This window comes from Peromyscus eremicus, chromosome 17 (assembly GCF_949786415.1).
Source record: "Peromyscus eremicus chromosome 17, PerEre_H2_v1, whole genome shotgun sequence".
In the NCBI taxonomy this organism is placed as follows: domain Eukaryota; kingdom Metazoa; phylum Chordata; class Mammalia; order Rodentia; family Cricetidae; genus Peromyscus; species Peromyscus eremicus.
Window position 1 is genome coordinate 17,999,602 of NC_081433.1, and position 21,057 is coordinate 18,020,658.

General features: G+C 42.9%; 1 protein-coding gene across 1 annotated transcript in view; it reads left to right on the forward strand.

Annotated features, from left to right (window-relative positions):
* Window positions 1–21,057, forward strand: part of Nsd3 (nuclear receptor binding SET domain protein 3) — a 119,084-nt gene that overhangs the window by 67,872 nt on the left and 30,155 nt on the right. The window contains exons 8-15 of the mRNA XM_059244254.1: window positions 2,462–2,562; window positions 4,807–4,852; window positions 7,808–7,938; window positions 9,284–9,412; window positions 10,256–10,382; window positions 13,192–13,389; window positions 13,759–13,932; window positions 19,874–20,020. Of these exons, the coding sequence (XP_059100237.1) occupies window positions 2,462–2,562; window positions 4,807–4,852; window positions 7,808–7,938; window positions 9,284–9,412; window positions 10,256–10,382; window positions 13,192–13,389; window positions 13,759–13,932; window positions 19,874–20,020 (1,053 nt within the window). The remainder of the gene's footprint in view (window positions 1–2,461; window positions 2,563–4,806; window positions 4,853–7,807; window positions 7,939–9,283; window positions 9,413–10,255; window positions 10,383–13,191; window positions 13,390–13,758; window positions 13,933–19,873; window positions 20,021–21,057) is intronic.

A 21,057-nucleotide genomic window follows, 5' to 3' on the forward strand; every position in this document is an offset into this window, starting at 1 on the left:
TTGTACTAGAGCATGAGATCTCTGAAATCCTCAGCTGGTCTTTTAGGGCAGGCTCTCTTGTTTTATTAAACATTTTTATCAGTTTAAGGAGAAAAGTTGAGAGTAAAGGATAGTTCCAGAACTGCCATTGACTTCTGTGACTAGACTGTGACTTTGGTGCTAGAAGCAGATTCATTATTGTTCTGGAATATACTGCTGCTGCACCGTGGGGATAGCCTTGCCGCTAAAGCACTTGACAGTGAGCAAGAGGACAGGGGCTTGGATTCCTTGGACCCACACAAGTGCCAGATGAGCATGGTAACCCGCCTCTAATTCCAGCCTCAGAAGGTGGCTGTGGCCTGTCCATATCAGTGAGCCCTGGGTTTGACTGATTCCTGAACATGCCTTCACCTGCATGTGCACAGACTTGCACACACACCTGTACACATAGAAACCTTTGTGAACATGCATGCACACAGGTATACCCGATACATACATACACGAAAGGGAAAATGGCTGGTGAGATATCCAGTGGGTACCTGAAGACCTGAGTTTGATTACCAGGACCCACAGGGTGGAAGGAGAGAACACACTCTCACAAGTTGTCCTCTCATCTCCACACTGGCACTGTGGCTTGTGTGCCCATATACACACACACATACACAGGTACACACACACACACAAATACTGTAGTGTTACCAAACTACTGACTCTACCAAACACAAAACAGTGAGATTGCTCTTTGTTCTGGATTTGACCCAGGAGAAGGCAGCATTTCTCTGTAACCCAGAGCAGTGAAATGCAGAACTTTGAAGGTTACCTTCATTGCTGCATGGGAGAAGTTTCTATCTGATTGTAAAGGAGGCACGTGACGGGAGGTCAGAGGACAATGTGGGGGAGTTGGTTCTGTTTATCTACCATGTGGGGTCTGGGGCTGAAACTCAGCTCATCGGGCTTTGGTGTTAGGCACCTTTACCTGCTGAGCCATCCCACCGGCTCAGGAAGTGAGTCTTCTAAGGAAGGGCCTTCCGTCAGTTGTACTGCAGACCTGACAAATAGTCGCAGTGAAGGTGTTGCTGGTCGTGGTGTCACAGAGATACTCATTCCTGGCTCGGTGTTCTTCCACACTGCCACATCAGTTTTTATTTTTCACATGAGGTCCATGTAAGTTTTTATCAGTTTATTTTTAAGCAATTGTACTGTTTAAAAATCTTAAGCCAGGCATGGTGGCTCATGCCTTTAATCCCAGCACTTAGGCAGAGACAGTTGGATGGATGTCTCTGAGTTGCAAGTCAGCCAAGGCTGCAAGAGTGAGACCACCGTCTCAACACACACACACACACACACACACACACACACACACACACACACCTCTTAAGCTTATTTTACTATTTAGCATGGAAAAATACCAATAATATGTCCTAATTAGTTTCCCATGGTTAGTTTTTTGTTTGTTTGTCTTTATTTCACTTTTTTCTTTTTGAGGTTAGTCTCAGGTAAACTCTTAAGAATGACCTTGGCTGGGCGGTGGTGGTGCACGCCTTTAATAATCCCAGCACTTGGGAGGCAGAGGCAGGCAGATCTTTGTGAGTTTGAGACCAGCCTGGGCTACACAGAGAAACCCTGTCTCGGGGGGGGGGGGGGGGGGGGGGATATGACCTTGAACTTCTGACCTTCATGCCTCACCCTACCAAGTGCCCTGGTTTGTGTGGTGCAGGGGATCTTGTGCAGGGCTTTGTGACATAAAGCAAGCACCCGTGTGACAGTCAAGGTAACAGTTGTGTTTGGTCCCATGTTTGTGCCTGTCCTGCTTTTTCCTCTGACTCGGCTGGTGTGGCAGTACTATAACTTACACAATGTGCCCACTGCGTTGCTCCTCATAGATAAAATGTGTTCAGCTTACTTAAGGTGCAAAATGCAAAATGTGTACTGGCGATTGGATTTTGAACCAATGGGTGTGTGTGTGTGTGTGTGTGTGTGTGTGTGTGTGTGTGTGTGTACACACGCACAAGTGCATATGCCTGTGTGTGGAGGCAGCTGGGGGTATATTTCTCAGTTGGTTTTCACCTTTGATACAGAGTCTCTGGCTAGACCCCCCTCTGCCTCCTCAGCAGTGGGATTAAAGTGGTTGCTGGGGATCTGAACTCGGTCCTTCTGTGTGTATGGGATAGCATCCCCTGAGTTACCCTTCCTTAAGTGTGTTGACCAGCCTGAAGGAGTAAACTATGCCTCTGCCGTTTTAAAACTAAACTAAATCAATATCTCCCTTATGTGTAACTGGGTCTTTTATAGAGCCCATTCTCTGTTTATTTGAGCTGTTAAATGATTTTGTGTTCCCAAGTGTTTAAAAGCTTTTCAATGACTTTCAATTAACACTCTGTCAGTAATAGATAAAAAAGTCAAGACTCTGGTCAGCTCTTAACCAGAGGAGTCACGCCCCTTAGTGAGTTTTCTCTGTTTGTGTGCTTCTGTCCTCCCGCAGGCCCAGGAGAGAAGAAGCAGCAGAGGAGATCTGTCAGGACTCGATCTGAGTCAGAGAAATCCGCCGAGGTTGTGCCAAAGAAGAAGACCAAGAAGGAGCAGGTTGGCTTCCTACATGTAGCGAGTTAGAGTGTCTGGGATGTGGTGGCTTATCTCTTATCACCAGAGAGATCCTCCCGCCCTGGCCTCCTTCCTCAGCTCTCCTTCCATCTGTCCTGCTGGGTTGCAGTGGTGACTTCTCACAGCTGTCCTGGGACGGTGCTTCAGCCTTGTCCCAGGACACAGGGTTGGGGGATGGGAAGCAGCGGGGCAGGACCCTTACATTCATTTTGAAATTCTGTTAGAAGCACAATGAGTTCATGTTTTCATGAGTTTTACTTGGAACCATCCTGGAGTTCCCTTTTTAAAACTTTGATTTTGGGTTTAAGCTGCTGGTATATATTGTTTTTATTTTTTAAACAAATCAAATTAATTTAATTTATATTCTTATATTTAAGAAGCAGGTAATCATAGATGATCTGTTTTTTTTTTCTTCTGTTGGTATCGCAGATCTTTTGAAATGTTATTTTTCCAGTGGAATGGCACTCATCTGAAATCAGACTGTTAGATAAACAATATTCAAGGAAAAAGTGTGTGGGGAGGGGATTACATTTTGATTGAATGTGTTCAACTGGTGTAATCAATGTAGTAATATACATGTTAAATTACCTTTTCAAATAACTCTTAGAAATGATTCTCCTATAAATTATAAACTCACAGAATTTTTTTAATTTTTAAAAAGTGAATGAATATCCATTTTTAGATAAGCACTTTGCCACTGAGCTGTGTCCCCAGAATATTCTTTCCTTTTCTTTCTTCATTTTTTTGAAATGGTCTCACTGTATAACCCTGGCTGGCCTGGAACTCGGTGTACTGATCAGATTGGCCGGGCATTCCTAGATGCCTGCCTCGGCCTCCCCAGTGCTGGGGTTAAAGGTGTCTGACGCCACAACCAGCTTTAGAATATTTATTTTTTATAGCCCAACCACCTACTATTAAAACAATTCCAGAATTAGTTCCAGTAAGTTTAATATTTTAAAGCCATTTACCATGGAAGAGTATGTACTTTTTTTATTTAAAAATCTTCACAATTTTAAATTTCCAAATTTAAAAGCTAACTTTGTGGGTGCTCTATGGTATCACAAGCATATAAAACATTTCTTGAGAATATTTAGCTAAAATTTTAGTAATATTTGTCATTTATCATAATTTCCATATCTAGGAAATTCCAAAAAATTCCAAGTCTGACAAAACTATAGTATTTGTTACCAAAATGAAATTGTGACTTTGCCACCTGGTTCCCAAATTCAGTCTGTGACCAGTCAGTTTCAAATTTATAAACAGAATGAGTAAAAATAATGGGACAAATGTTACTGCCACTGTGTTATATATAGTTAGTAGTAGAATAATACCAGTGATTGTTTAGAAGATTTTATATTTGTACAACTAATTGTATCGTACAAAAAGCATTCCTGTTGTATGTTTTTTTACCTGTTGTAAAAAAAATAAAAAAATTTTTAAAAAGCTTAGAACAATCCTTAAATATTTACAAAATGTGTTTCAACATGCATACTTCACACCTTAAAGAAACATACAGTTCACTCCTAGCCTAAACAGGAACCTCTCCAAACAGCATCTGTTCCCTCTTCCGATGGTTCAGTCTCCCGTACCACGTGTTTGACATAGACATTGGCAGAATAACTTCTGATCTCGCTCTCCTGATGTAGGATCAAGACCTTGTTCATAAGGCCCTCCAGAAAGTGCTGTTGCAGTGTCACAGACTTTCTAAGCTTGTTGTAGCAGCACAAGTGTTGAGCTGCCAGCTGTATGGAGCCAGATAGCACTCCACACAGAGAGGGTCCCGGTTCTCAGCAACTTAGCTGTGAGTGCAGGCGCGGAAGGGTCTTAAAGTGGCGTGAGTTACATTAACCTGAGTGTCATAGTAAGTAACACTTTATCCTAATGTCTTTGGGGTGGGAGGGGTTCAGAGCAACGTTGGGGCTGGCCGAAGAAACAGCCCCCTCCTGCCTCCCAGACGCTGAGGAAAATACTCTCGTTCTCTTCCTGTACCAAGGGAGTGGTGGGAAGCCTTTGCGGAAGAGCATGTGGCTGTGTGTTGGCACTTGGTATTCAGCACAGGCAGATAGGACTTAACCCTCCCTGACCCCACAGAGGGGGTCGAATTCAGACTCTCGGTAACCATTGGTCACTCGTCACTACCTAGATCAATGAAAATGTGATTTTTCCCTCTATTTTTTAAAAGTGAAAAACCTTCCTGTTAATGCTGTGGTTTTTCTGTCCAAACAGGTTGAAACAGCTCCCCAGGCTTCCCTGAAGACTGGATTACAGAAAGGTGAGTCAGTATTATGATGCTGCTTGGCATTTCTTTGATTAAACCAGTTTTTAAGAATAACTTATTTGTACTTCATGTATTTTTTTTTTGTCTGTCTCTGTCAATCATTGTTGCTCTTCAGTGTGAAATTTCATCCCCCTCTTGGTGTGCGTGTGTGTGCACATATGTGTGTTCATGTGTGTGTGCATATCTGTGTGAGTTCATGTGTGGTGTGTGTGTGTGTGTGTGTGTGTGTGTGTGTGTGTGTGTGAGAGAGAGAGAGAGAGAGAGAGAGAGAGAGAGACTGACTTTTAGAGTTGATCCTACTCTGTACCTCCACATGAAAAGTCTTTCTTGTTTTGGTAAATTGGAGAACACCATGTAGACTTGATATTGTTTCCAACTTTTCTCCGTAAGATTTGGGATTTCATTGGCTTATAAACTAGGGATGTGACGAATCCACTTTTTTGGTATTCGACTGAATACCGAATAGTAGCTATTAATGTTTGTCAAAAATGGACTATGGCAAACAGACAGGACAGCTTGACTGGGAACAGTGTTGCCACACTTTACAGTGCTGTACAATCTTTTTGTAAATTGACCCATAGCATAACTATGGCCACTATTAGATGACCATACGTGAATCTATTTGAGATATGCACAAAGTTTAAGAAGCCTTAAACTTATATATGTGTTTTCTGTGTGCAATCTGAGTATAGTACAGACTCCATAGCATGACTCATGCGATTTGGGTGAGCTCAAACTGTATCTAATACCTGTAGTTTACTCTGGGCAAATTGCATTATTTAAAAATAAATAAAATAAAACACCAGCCTCTCTGCATTCTCGGGGAGAAGTCTGCAGCGATGGTCTCCGTGGAGATCCTCAGCAGAACTGAACGCCTCTCGGAGGGAACACTGCTTGGCGGAGCTCCAAGAACAGACATCGCGCTCGATCGCTGCGAGATTAGGAGGCCTGATTGCGTTGTGTTTCCACCATTCCACAGGGTCGGCGGCGGACCGAGGAGTGCAGGGCTCTGTCAGATTCAGTGACAGCTCCGTCTCCGCAGCGAATGAGGAAACTGTGGACTGAGATTCCTGTACAATTTCATCCCAGAAACTCCAGACTTGGAGTCTCCGTGCAAGATTTCTTTGTCGGCGGCTCGATAAAGTTTCTTTCGTTTTGATTTTGATTTTGCCAATCATCATTATTGGCGTTCTCTGGCCTGGTTTCTTCAAGACTCTGAACAATTGCTTTAACATTCAGATGATTCCTCTCTCTTTTTATTTTTTTGTCTGAGCTGGATGGGTACAGCTTAAATCATGGGTCCAGCCTAAAAACCACCATTAACTTACCCTGATCAATTCCAACATGGACTGTTTTGTTTTTAAATAAAGCATCATTAATACACATCTGCAGGGTCTTGCCAGATGGCCCAAACTGTATCCATTACAATCATTAAAAGCTCTTATTATTTTTTTTAACGTTAGTGCCGTTATCCTGGAGGACAGCATGACAGCTGTCTTCACCGGTCTGTCATTTTTCTAGCATTTTCAGAAACTCATCGGAATTGGCGGTACCTGTGTTTCCCTTCGAAAGCCTCTCAGTACAGCACTCCTGTTCCTCTGTTAAAACTCCTTGTTAATTCAGTGATCTTTTAGGCCAAGGAAATATTTTGTGGTGGTGTTCTGGTTCCACACACCAGCAATGAAAGAGATAGATTTGTGTACTTGTGTTTTTTAATCAGCGTTAACCTGGGCAGGGCACCCTCATTTGTAGCTGTCAGGAAGCATTCAGTGCAAACTTGTAGGATGGGATGTGATAACGAGGTTCCAGTAACCCGAGCAGTCTCCCGAGGCCCACATCTTCCACCACAGAACATGGCTGTACACCAAGCGCTGCTCCCATCCAGCCTGTTGCGGATCCTCATGGCCTCAGGAGACTTCTTGCTCCATAGTCTCTTCTGGACTGCACTTCCACCATAGCTTGCTGGGCTGGTCTAGATGTGTTTGTTGTATGGAAAGTTTGGGGGGAAAATGGAAAACAAACTGTGGGTGGCAATATTAACCGTCTCCTTGGTTCCTTGGTATTCACCGTGCCTATCTGCACATTTCATCACGGCTATCTCCGTATAGCCTACTGCATTAGCCCAAGAGATTGTTGCTTTGTAACTTTTTGCACTATTGTTTTGGCTGGATTTGTATTACACGCAGTTTTAAAAAAATTTCCACACTATTCTCTGCCTTTTTTTTTTCAAATATATATTTATTCCTTCCCTCCCAAAGTCCGGAGGCCTCTACTCTGGTTCTTGGTGATTTCCTGTTCTGGAACACTGCTTGTCCATCACAGCCCTCAGTGATGTGCCTCCCACATGGCATGACAGTGTAGGCATGCTGCAGCACTTGCTAACGGTCACAATAAATGCCACGTTACTAGGAAAGAACAATTAGGAACGTCCAAATTGATTTGGGGGATGAAAATCAACTGAATTGCAAAATTGGGGGGTTGAAATGGCACTATCCGTGTACGAATCGAATACAAATCAAAGATTTGTCACATCCCTAATAAAACAAGATGGAGATGTCTCTGCAACCATATCTGTAAAGCGCACTGTGTTGGGTTCCATGTCTTCCCGTACAAAATCGAAAGGCTCTCTGAACTGCTCCAGATCAATGGGCTGGCCTTCAGTTCTGATTAAGTGGATGTCTAGATTGGAACTTGGGCTCTGTTGGTGAAAACAGCGGTAGAGCAGAACTGAATTTAACGTGTTATAGCGCAGTTGTAAATGAACCACCTCTACCAGGAAGGCCGGAAGCTTCTGAAGCTTTCACTTGCAACTTCAATGCTCCAGAGAGCTGTGAATTCCCCTCAACACACTTAAGATGAGTTTGGGGAAAGAAAATACTCTCCTACAAGAAAATGAAAGCAGTAACCCTAAGTACTATTTTAGGATTAATTTCAGTGTGTTGTGTTAAGGTGCCAGCGAGATTTCAGATTCCTGTAAGCCTCTAAAGAAAAGGAGTCGCGCCTCAACCGATGTGGACACAGCTAATTCCGCGTACAGAGACACGTCTGACTCCGATTCTCGAGGACTGAGTGATCTGCAGGTAAGTGTGGGCAGGGGTCTGGCCAGGCTGCTCTTTCTTGCCTTGCCAGCCACCGTAGCATGCTTCCGTGGGAGAAACCAGGGAACTGTAAACGCTCGTGGCAGGGTGCAGGGCTGAACTCTTGGTTACCGCGATAATTCAGTTTACCTGCCTGGTAGGTCCGCGTGGGTCGATGCCCCTTCCTCCTCGCTCCATGTGCAACTCTGAAAATGGAAGGGAGTGGCCTTTCCCAAGGGAAGATCTGCATTCTCCTGCTTGAACCTCCAGACAGACTTTCAGGGTCCATTTGTAAGAGAATGTAGGGTAATCAGGGTCTGAGAACTACACCCATCCAAGTCAGGTGCTTTATGTGGTGGTGGTGGTCATCAGCCTTGTTTAAAAAAAAAAAAAAATTAAGGTCCTGGCATGGTGGAACATGCCTTTAATCCTGGTGCTCAGAAGGCAGCTCTTTGAGTTCCAGGCCAGTTCCAGGACAGAAGAGCTACATTGTGAGACCTTGACTAATAACAACAACAACAATAATAATAAAATAAAAACTTCTAAAAATATGTTTTTGAGACAGGGCCTCGTGATATAATCCTGGATGGCCTGGGACTTTCCATATACACCAGGATGGCCTGAAATCACAGGCACCTACCTACCTCAGCCTCCCCAGGGCTGAGGTTAAAGATGTAGCTTGGCTAGGAAAAAAAAAAATTCCTTTGGTTATTTGTAACTTACTTTGTAGATTTCTTACATAACAGAACCAGAGGAGTTTTGACATTGTTGTTTTTTAAATATTAGGGGCAGTTTCTCCCAGATGACATATACGTAGCATCCCTGGGTTGAAAGAAGGAAGGGAGGGAGGGAAGGAAGGAGTCAGGGAAGAGAAGGGAAGGTAGGAAGGAAGATAGGTGGAAGATAGGCAGACAAGCAGGAAGGAAGGAAGGCAGCCAGGCAGGAAGGTAGGCAGGAACACAGGCAGGCAGGCAGGAACACAGGCAGGCAGGCAGGAAGATAGGTAGGCAGGCAGCCAGGCAGGCAGGAAGGCTGGCAGGCAGGCAGGAAGGCAGGAACACAGGCAGGCTGGCAGGCAGGCAGGAAGGCAGGAACACAGACAGGCTGGCAGACAGGCAGGCTGGCAGGAACACAGGCAGACAGGCTGGCTGGCAGGAACACAGGCAGGAACACAGGCAGACAGGCTGGCTGGCAGGAACACAGGCAGGAACACAGGCAGACAGGCTGGCTGGCAGGAACACAGGCAGGCAGACAGGCTGTTCTGAGATAGATTTGAGCCAATTGCACTAGGCCTTGCATTGTGTCTGCAGGATTGTTTTTTCTTTATCCTGTGCCGTTTTCCAAATAGGTAGGCTTTGGGAAAGAAGGAGATAGCCCTTCAGCGGCTGCAGATGCAGATGCTTCTGACTCACAGTCGGTGGACTCCAGTTTGTCTCGGAGAGGCGTTGGCCTGAGTAAGAAGGACACCGTGTGTCAGGTAGGCAGGTGGCTACCTGTAAACGTGATCCCGTTCTACCAGCAGTGTCCTGAGCGCCTGGGTTTTTATTTCATTCTGTTTTTATTACATTGCTGTAAAGCTGTAGGTCCTAAGACTATTGGTGGCTCTCCCTGTCCTGAACTGGAATATTTGTCATTCATTGGGTTTTTGTTGTTTTGTTTTTGAGGGTCTCACTTTGTAGCCTGGTCTGGTCTGAAATTTGCTGTATAAACCAGACTGGTTTGGGACTAGTATGCCACCATGCCCAGCTACCTATTCCTTTTTAATTTTTTTTTTTTTGAGTTATTTAATGTTACATTTTACCTGCATGAGGGTATGTGCACCACATGTTTGCCTGGTACCTGAAGAGGTCAGAAGCGGGAACTGGAGTTAACATATAGCTGTGTGAGCTCCATGGAGGTGCTGGGAACCAAACCTAGGGCTTCACAGAGAAACTCCGTCTCAAAAAAAAAAAAAAAAAAAAAAAAACCAGAATAGAGAAATTTGAATTCTTGGGTCCCATTTTTAGACCTTCTAACTCAGAATATTAGGAGAGGGGCTGGAGAGATGGCTCAGAGGTTAAGAGCACCGACTGCTCTTCCAGAGGTCCTGAGTTCAATTCCCAGCAACCACATGGTGGCTCACAACCATCTGTAATGAGATCTGGTGCCCTCTTCTGGCCTGCAGGCATACATGATGTATACATACGTAATAAATAAATAAATCTTAAAAAAAAAAAAAAAAAGACTATTAGGAGAAAAACCCAGTGGGCTGCACTTCAGCAAGTACCCTGGTCAGTTCTGATGCTCTAGTTTAAGAATTGCTGCTTTCTCTCTCTTACAGATCTGTGAAACCGCTGGTGATTGTCTGGTCTCTTGTGAGGGGGAGTGCTGCAGACACTTTCACTTGGAGTGCCTGGGGCTGACTGCGGTCCCTGAGGGAAGGTTCATCTGCGAGGAGTGTGAAACTGGTGAGCTGTGCTGTGGAAGACTGAGTCGGGAGGATGTGCTGGGTGGTATCTCCCTTGACTCTGTCTCTTTCTTGTTAAGCTGTTCTCCCCTCCCATACGTATTTCAGCAAGTTAAGATATCATACATTATTGAGCTTCCCAAGGTCAAAAAAGCAGTCCAGATTTCCACTCACAATGTGCCCGTGACCCCACCCCCCAAAAATAGATAAATTTATTTTGTTTATTGAGTATGTGAATCAGGCTGTTTTGCAACTGGGTCTAAGATTTGAGTGTGTATGCGTGCTTAATAAACAGGTTTAAAGTCCTTTAGTACACCTCAACAAGTACTGATCAAAACTAACTATAGTTATAGTAAATACTTAAATATAATATACTAAATATAAATGTGGTTATAATAAAACTATGTAAATATGATTACATATTTAGTGGAAAAAACGATGCTATTAATTTTTGTTTGTTTGTTTGTTTTGTTTTTTGAGACAGGGTTTCTTTGTGTAGTTTTGCTGCCTGTTCTGGAACTCACTCTGTAGCCCAGGCTGGCCTTGAACTCAGAGATCTGCCTGGCTCTGCCTCCCGAGTGCTGGGATTAAAGGCGTGCGCCACCACCGCCCAGCTTATTAATTTTTTTTTAAAGAGAGGGTCTCACTATGTAGACCTGGCTGGCCTGTCCTAGAGCTCACTATGTAGACCAGGCTGGCCTTGAACTCACAGAAATCTACCTGCCTCTGCCTCCCCAGTGCAAGGATTAAAGGCCTGCACCACCATGCCAAGCCTACTATTAATTTTTTAAAACTTGACATTTATTATGTATTTCTTCTTCATCTGTGTATTCTGCAACACCTATCATAACAGCATACAAAGAAATATGCTACTTTATGGTTCTATGTATCCATGATTCTGTTTAAATGCAGGGAAAGCAGTCTGAAACAACATAGCTAGTTGTCTTAGTTACTTTTCTGTTGCTGTTTAGAGACACCACGACCAAGGTAACTTGTAGAAGAAAGCTTATTGGGGCTTACAGTTTCAGAGGGTGAGTCCATGGCCAGCATGGTGAGGAGCCTGGCAGCAGGCAGGCAGGCACAGCACTAGAGCAGTATGAGAGCTTACATGTTGAGACAACAGCCTTGAGGTCGAGAGAGCTAACTGGGAATGGCATGGGCTTTTGAAACTTCAAAGCCCATCCCTCCTTCAACAAGGCCACACCTCCTAATCCCTCCCAAATGGTTCCACCTACTGAGGACCAAGTCAAACATATTTCTGTTTATTTTTGTTCCGGTGTTGGTAAGTTGTTTTTTCATTGATTTGAATTTTCAAATTAGCAAAAGTGCAGTGATATCCTTGTAATCTTGTTAATGTTTGTAGTGTTTACTGGGGTGTCTCGTGTTTCGTTTCTGATACTAATAATATTGATACTTGTTCTTCTTTCATTTGTATTACTCAAACCAGGGATATTAAATTTGCTAATTTTCTCAAAGAACCAGGTTTGGTTAATCCTCTCAGCAAATACTGATTTCACTTCATTTTTCTTTCTTTCTTTCTTTTTTTTTTTTTCAAGACAGGGTTTCTCTGTGTAGCCTTGGCTATCCTGGAACTCACTCTGTAGCCCAGGCTGGCCTCAAACTCACATAGATTTTGCCTGCCTCTGCCACCCAAGTGCTGGGGTTAAAGGCGTGCACCACCACTGCCTGGAGACTTCACTTCATTTTAAAGGAATATTTCTATGAGGGAGAGGTCTGAAGAGATGACTCAGTTACTAAAATAGTTTGTGTGTAATCGTGAGGACATGAATTTGATCCCTAGTGTCCATGTAAAAGTTAGGTGTGGCTGCATGCCTGTAAGCCCAGCAGCAGGTAGGCAGAGATAGGAAGATTGCTCAGGCTTTGCTGGAAACATTGAGCTCCAGCTTCAGCAAGAGACCTTGCCTCAGAAAATAAGGGAGAGCTATTGAGGAAGACCAGATGTCAGTTTCCACATAGATGAGTATGTGCACGCGCACATACACACACACACACACACACACACACACACATACACACACACACACACACAGCAGCAGCAGCAGCAGCAGGTAGGATTGAAGGGATTTTTTTTTTTTTTTAATGAGTTACAGAAGTCTGGCGTAGGTTGTGTAAGCTCTTGTGTAAGCCAGGCTGGCCTTAAATTCTTGAGACCTCCTTCCTTCACCTTTGAAGTGCTGAGAATTCTAGTTTTATGATCTTAATTTAGCTGTGTTCTTGCATTTTTAAAAATTTATTTTGTGTATGAGTGTTTTGTCTATAAGTATGTTTGTGAGCCTGCCTGGTGCCCAAGGACGCCAGAAGAGGGTGTTGGGTGCCCTGGCCTGGAATTATAGATGGTTATGAGCTGCCACGTGGGTACTGCGAATCAAACCCAGGTCCTTTGGAAAACCAGCAAGTGCTTGTGACCACTGAGCCATCTCTCCAGCCTCGGGTTTCTTTTTGTATGCTGAATTCGAAAGTGTAACAGCAGAATTTCTCTCAGAGCTACACTTTCATATCTATAGCTGCTTCTCTATAAAAGGACTAGTTAGCTTATGTGGAGGTATGCACCTGTAATCTGAACACTAAGGAGACTGAAGCAGGAGGATGGCAATTTTGAGGCTGGTCTAAGGTACATAAAAAAGTCCTTATCTCAAAAAACCCAAGTGCTGGGATGTAGCTCATTGTCAAGAGTAATTGCCTGCATGCCCAAGTACCTGGACTTACTCCCAGCACTTGGAAAGGTTAAATGAAATGGACTATGCTTTAATCAGATCTTATTTAACCTATGTGTGTCATCCATTTTCTAGGCCAGCACCCATGTTTCTCATGTAAAGTGTCTGGTAAGGATGTGAAGCGTTGTTCCGTCAGTGTCTGTGGGAAGTTTTATCATGAAGCCTGTGTCCGCAAATTCCCCACTACCATCTTTGAGTCGAAGGGGTTCCGCTGTCCCCAGCACTGCTGCTCCTCCTGCTCTGTGGAGAAGGACATCTACAAAGCAAGTAAAGGTAGGCAGAGCTAGAGAAGGGACATGTCCAAAGTGCAGTGCGCACGTATGTTCAGCACAGCCTCGTCAACGGTGTCGGGCCTTCTCTCTGTTTATCTCCAAGTTGAAAAGCTGAGCCACAGCAGCTGACTTGTCAGGAGTTCAAACTACACTCAAGAATTCCTCAAGTGTAGATAGAGTATTTGATTCCTTTGGAGGATCCCTACATGATTATCAACTTGCATTTGGGGACTGGGATGCATAGCGATGACAGTCAACCTAGAAAAGATCATTTCGTAATGACTGTGACCAGTGTCACCTGGCGGGGAGCCCAGCTCACAGAGCATCATAGCAGCATGCTGTAGACCGCTCTTGACCTGTCTTCACACAGGGCGGATGATGAGATGCTTGAGGTGTCCAGTCGCCTATCACTTTGGAGATGCCTGTGTTGCTGCTGGAAGCGTCTCTGTGTCCTCCCACATTCTCATCTGTAGTAACCATTCCAAACGGAGTAGTCAGTCTGCTGCCGCCGTAAACGTAGGCTTTTGTTTCGTTTGTGCCAGAGGTGAGTGTCGACCCGTTTTATCTTTTGTTCTGACTTCATTGGCATATTTCTCCATTTAAATGTGTCTCTGCATTGGAGAGAGCTCCAGATGTTGCATAGCACTATGTCCTAGGAGTGCTGAACCCATCCTGTTATTACTAAAAGAGAACATTTCAGGTAGACATCCAAATGGTGAGAAAGTTAATTTTTCTATAAGCTAACATCTGCTTTTAAAAAATACCTTAAGCTGGGTGTGATGGCCCACACCTTTAATCCCAGCACTGGAGAGGCCGAGGCAGGAGGATCTCTGTGAGTTTAGGCAAGGCTGGTCTATATATAACAAGTTCTAGGCCAGCTAACGCTATATATAGAGAGAGAACCTGTCTCAAAAAAGGAAAAAAAAAAAGGCAAATTATATACTTCCAACATACATTGGCCCAAAATATACATTTCAATTCCAAAATGGGGAAAGGGAGTTTAATGAGAAAACATGGACCAAAGCAGTACCAAAGCCCAGCAGGGCAAACTCCAAATTCTGCACGTCCATGTCTGATGTCTAAGAGCTCTTGAGATCCCCCCTCCTTCCAGCCTTGTTGTCTGCAGCCCACTCCACGCTTCTTCCTCTTGGACTGGTGCCACGCTCCATTTGCAGTTCTCTTTGGCAGACATCCCAGGGCCTGGCGTCTCCAACACCCTGGGATCTCCATTGCAATCCAGGCTTCACTTTGACAGCCTCACACAGTGGCCTCTCAGGGTCTCTGTGCAGGGACTCCCCTGGCACACACCTGGCCTCAGCATCTGTCCTTCACTGTGGAGGAAGATTCCACAACCCCTCTACTTATATATCCTTCTTGCCTCTAAAGCCAGAGCCGTGTAGGGGTGCTTGCTACCAAGTTCTGCTCCTCTGCTTTGGATGGGGCCCTACCCTTCCTTGGATTACATTTGCATAGCCTTTGATTTGTTGCCACTGTCCTTGTTGAGTAGGTTTTCTTTGCTTTAGAAGCAAAAGATTGCTTAGACATTTCTTTTTTTTTTTTTTTTTTTACAAGATATAGGCTTAGCTGAGTGGGGTCTTGCCACTTTGAATCAGGTCTTTAAACTTCTCATCTCTTTGAGTACAAGACTTGGCTGTAACATTAAATTTCCTCATGCTCTTTTTCTCCTCAAATTGTACATTTTGTATTTCTTTTTTTCCCTATTTGTTCTTTTTCATTGTAGATCTGCATAAGAGTGATCACTAATAACCACATGACACAGTCAATACTAGGTTGTCTTGAAATTTCTGCCAACAACATTAATCCAAAATTCTTCAATTTAGCCTTTAGCAGATTCTAAAGACAAGGGCAAAAACCAGCCACATTTTTTTGCCAAAAATATCACAAGAATAGTCTCTAAGCCACATGCTTAATATTCTTCCCCTTTGAAACATTGAGCTGAAACTTTCATAGTCCACACTGTTTTTACCTCTGCCGTCTTCCAAACTCCTACTAGGGTGGCCCATTAAGTCCCACTTACTGCTTTCAACCTTGCTTTCCTCCTCCAAAGTCTTCCGCATTTCTCCAAAACCCAGCATGATCAAGCTTGCCACAGCAATATGCCACTCCCTGTTACCAAATTCCATCTTAGTTACTGTTCTACTGCTGTGAGGAAACACTATGACCAAGGCAGCTTAGAAGAAGGCATTTAGTTGGGGGCTTGCTTGCAGTTTCAGATGCTCCCCCATCATGTCAGGGAGCGTGGCAGCAGGCAGGCATGGTGGTGGAGCAGTATGGAAAGCTTACATGCTGAGGCAGTCACCAGGAGCAGAGAGAAAACAAACCCCAGTGACACACCTCCTCCAACAAGGCCACACCTCCAAACCTTTCCCAAACAGTCCCACCAACTGAGGACCAAACACATGAGCCTATGGGGGCCGTTCTTTTTTTTTTTTTTTTTTAGATTTATTTATTATGTATACAGTGTTATATCTGCAGGCCAGAAGAGGGCACCCGATCTCATTACAGATGGTTGTGAGCCACCGTGTGGGTGCTGGGAATTGAACTCAGGACCTCTGGAGGAGCAGCCATCTCTCCAGCCCTGGGGGCCGTTCTTATTCAAAGCACCACACGGTACATAATTCACGGACTGTGATACACACTGTCCATCTTTTTCTTGTTTTTTGAGACAGGGTTCCTCTGTGTAGCCCTGGCTGTCCTGGAACTCACTCTGTAGCCCAGGCTGGCCTCGAACTCACAAGAGACCTGCCTGCCTCTGCCTCCTGAGTGCTGGCTTAAAGGCATGTGCCACCACTGCCTGGCTCACACTGTCCATCTTTATCTTGGCTGTATTATAATTAAATTCTTTTTTTTCCTTTTTATTTAATTTTAATTAAAATGTCACCTTTTTTTAAATAAAATTTTCATTTTTTTTTTTGCATTTTCCTCTATGTAGTACTTAAAGGAACTACAAGATGTATCAAGTCTGTTATGCTATATTTAGACCTTCTGAAGATCACAACTTTTTGTTGTTTGGTTTTGCTTCAGGAGCCAGTTAGTTTGTTAGGAGTACTAGACATTTTTTTTTTTTTTTTTTTTTTTAAGGTTTCCTTTCTGTTTTCTCTTTTAAGATGAGCTCTGTCTGGAGGCTGGTCTTAAACTTGTCAACTCAAGCAATCCTTCTGCCTCAGCTTCCCAAGTAGCTGGAACTGTAGGCATTTTATTTACCATGCCAATTTGTAAGATATAATAGCCTTTAAGTAGGATGAAAGATTATTTTGGGTGGTTTTGCTTTTGAATCTCTCATTTAAAACAAACAAACAAACAAACAAACCTGAAAGGAGGTAGGCAGTTAACGACTAAGTAAACATCTGTCTTAGCAGCTTACACAGCCCCTTGTATATCCAGCCAACTGGATTCCTTACACTGAAGCTTTCTACCTGTAGCCTCAGTTTCGTAAGCATGTATGCTATCTGCCATCAGAGTAGGGGACACTGTTACTTTGGCTTTGGTTTGCTGGTTTGCTTGTGGTCTGGGGATTGAACCCAAGCTAGACCAGTTTCCTACCACCCATCCTTATCCCAGCCTGAAGCCAGAGTCGTTACAGTTCCCCGCTTTGAAGCAGGTAGGGGTTCAACCAGAATACTCATTGCTGCATTGTCAGATAGGCAAATAAGAAATTATCCCCATCTTCTGTTACTGAATGGAGTGGTGATCAGAAAGGACTATTTGTTTGTACCTGAATGTATGTATATGAGCCATGTGTGTGTGCAGTGCACGTAAGACCGTAAGAGGTCATCAGATCCCCTGGGGCTGGAATTCAAAGTGGTTGTGAGCCACCATGTTGGTGCTGGGCATCAGACCTGGGTCCTCTGCAAGAAAAGCCCGTGCTCTTAGTCCATGGGCCGTCTCTTCCCCCACACTAGTGAGTTAGGAATTGATGCATAGCATGGGGAACTTGAGTGACAGTGACGGCTCTTCCAGCCCTTCATAATAGTCCACAAAAAACGTTGGTTTATAGTTAGTATGATAGCTTACTTTGGAGTATATTCGAAGTCCAGTTCAGTCATTGTTTTAACCAGTATTTTTTTGTGCTGTGTTTCATTTAATAATTGATTACTTTGTTTTATTTGTTTAGTTGATTTTCGTTTTCTGAAAGCTCTGGCTGTCTTAGAACTCACTCTGTAGACCAGGCTGGCCTCTGTCTCCCAAGTGCTGGAATTAAAGGCTTGTACCATTACAGCAGGCTACTTTTTTATTCTTTTAAATTGATTGCTCTTTAAAGCTATTTTAATTTAGGACAGGTGGGAAATGGTATACTTACAGAGACTCTTGCCACTTTGTGAAATTAAACTGATACCCATTAACCAAAAGCTTGATGATAACATGCATGGGGCAAAGCCTGGTGATTCAGAATCAGAACCAGAACCTGTGTTTATATCTGTTTATACTTTATTTAAAAGCCCATAAAATGAATGCCCACATATTTTAATTGTATAGTAAATTAACTTCATTTTCTCTCACAGCTTTTTGCAAAAAATTTATTCTAAACATATCAGATATTTGAGATTTAAGAAGGTTTAAATCAAAGTCTTTTAAAGTATAAATATGTAAGCCAGTTATGGTGGCACATGCCTTTAATCCCAGTACTCAGGAAGCAGAGGCAGGCAGATCTCTGTGAGTTTGAGGCCAGCCTGGCCTGCAGAGTGAATTACAGGACAGCCAGAGCTACATAATGAGACCCTCTCTCAAAAAAGCCAAAAAGAAAAAAAATAAGTAATATTTTAAACTTTCAGGACACCTATTTTTAAGGAGACTAACTATAGTAAATCCATATGCCAAAGAAAATATTTTAATAATTTGTTTTAGTATTAGAAAATGGAACTTATTTTCTATCTTTCTAGCCTTATTAAGAATTTTTCCATCCTCATAAAGTATTTTTTCTTAGTCCTTAGTTACTGGATGTTTAAATCATTAAGCTGGGGCCGTTGAGATGGCTCAGTGGGTAAAGGCACTTGCTGCCAAGCGTGGCCGCCTGGTGTTTGATCCCAGGACTGCACTCAATGGAAGGAGAACTGACTCTTGCAAGTTGTCCTCTGGCCTCCACTTACATGCATGTATACACATGCTTGCAAGCACACACAAATTAATTAAATAGTTAGTTAAAAAATAAAGTCATGAAACTAATTCTTAAGGATGGAAAGGTCTAGAACTATGTTTAGAGCTTTCACACACATCCCCAGCCAACTTGAAACACCATAGGAAATATTGAGATATCTTTCAGTGCAGTTTATATTATTTACATTTTTTGTGCATCTTGAGTACTCTATCAAATAAAGATTTCTTAACATTTTATGCCTTTGTTTGTAATAGAGCTGATAGGTTAGGGTTTTCTTATTATTTTAATAGTAATAATAGCAGTTTATTTTGCATATTAAATCACACTCTAATGGACACAATTTGAAATAATTGCCACAGTTACCTTAGGAAGCATTTCCTGTTTCTGTGGGTCAGAACACTGAATCCTAGGCTGAGTGATTTCCCTGAGCTCAGCTCTGAGTGGAGGGACTCTGCTTGACCTTCCTCATTTAAAAGTCTCATTTCTCTTCTTTCCTTCCTTCCTTCCTTCCTTCCTTCCTTCCTTCCTTCCTTCCTTCCTCCTTCCTTCCTTCCTCCTTCCTTCCTTCCTTCCTTCCTTCTCCTTCCTTCCTTCCTTCCTTCCTCCTTCCTTCCTTCCTTCCTTCCTTCCTTCCTTCCTCCCTCCCTCCCTCCCTCCCTCCCTCCCTCCCTCTCTCTCTCTCTCTCTCTCTCTTTCTTTCTTTCTTTCTTTCATCCCACGTCTTTGCTCTAAATGGATAAAAAAGGATTGACATCACATAACTTCTTAGAAAATTACTGTTTTAGTGGCAGTGTCAAGTTCTGTTCATTCACCTACTTCACACATGTCTTGGACCCATCTCCGTGGAGGGCAGCATCAGATGAAGAATACACCATAGGAAAGAGTTGGTGGTGACCCTTCCAAAACAGACCTCTTCTCAAATGGTCCCTAAGTGACACTGTTCTGATGTGTTCTCTCAAGTCCTAGATCATTAGAAACTAATAACTGCAGAGTAATTATCATTAGAATCACAGTGCCCGCGTAGGAAATGGCATAGAGCTGCATGATAAATTTAACAGGAGGTGTTGGGAGCCAGTGTGTTACAGCAGACCTTCTGTTTTCCTCCGATAGGATAGGTCTCTACGTAGATCAGAGGAACTTTCTATAGCTGTTTAAGGTGGTAATTGCTTTCTATGATGGCAGAAAAGAAACCAAATAAAATCTGAAATGATTTGCACTCCTTTAGTAAGGTCCAGGGAAGTAGGGCTGCATTTCATACACTCCCATCCCTCACTGTAAGGCGTGGGCCATAATAGGTGCTGATTTTTTCCCCTCGTGGAATCATGGGTAGTTTCATCGCAGCTCATCTCTTTCTGTTTGTTTCATATAGGGCTGATAGTTCAGGACCATTCAGACCCCATGTTCAGTTCCTATGCCTATAAATCCCACTACCTACTGAATGAGTCAACCCGTGCTGAGTTGATGAGATTACCTATGATTCCTTCTTCGTCAGCCTCCCAAAAGAAATGTGAGAAAGGTAATAATTAAAATAGTTTATTTTTGCCTTTTCCCCTCTCTCTCTCTCTCTCTCTCTCTCTCTCTCTCTCTCTCTCTCTCTCTCTCTTTAAATAAAGGGGGGATGTATGCCTGTCAAGCACTGCCTGTTGCTTTTGGTAGATTCTGCCTTGGTGGTTCTGACTGTGTCTTCATATGGCTATAAAATTATTGAAAAAAAGCTTAAAATAATTCTGTCATCACAAATTTTTACTTTTCTCCCTGAGTCAATTTTCACACATTCCAAAGATGTAGGTTATTAAAAGCTAAAGACTAGAATTTTACTTAACATAAAGGACTATTTGAAAGGCTGTTTCTTATTTGCTTGACCTAGAACTAACATTCATGTTATATTAGGGTAGTCCTGGTATAGTTTGTCGTTACCTATAAGCTAACTAACAAGAAAGGCTATTTAGAAAAAAAAGCCAGGACGGGAGAGATAGCTCAGCGTTAAAGGCTAGGCTCACAACCAAAATATAGGGGAAAAAAGCCAAAGTAACAGATACTAGAAAAGATTGTTTCTAGGACATAGTCTATTGTTTTATTTCTTAAATATTTAGTTAAGATGCTATGAAAACAAGTGCCCTTCCCTTAGGAGGGAAGCTGGGGTTGAGGGCAAGGTAGCCGAATCAAATTGCCAATGGGCAGTTTATTCCAAAAGAACCATGAGCTACATGTATGTTCGTATTCTCTCAATCAGTCTCATTCATGCACGAAAACTTGATTTGTGCTTAACTTGCCATAGCCTGCTTATAATAGAGAGGAAAGTGACTTCATGTTTATTTGGGGCTTTGTTAACCCAGAGGAAACATCTGAGTTTGGAAGGTATGGATAGGGCTTTTGCTTAATATATTTTCATTATGACCTAAGGTCCAAGTTCAGAATCGATAAAGAAAAATTCATTTGCTTAATATATTTTCATTATGACCTAAGGTCCAAGTTCAGAATCGATAAAGAAAAATTCATTATTCATGCCTACTATACCATGTATGCACATTAAACATAGGTTTTTATTAGTAT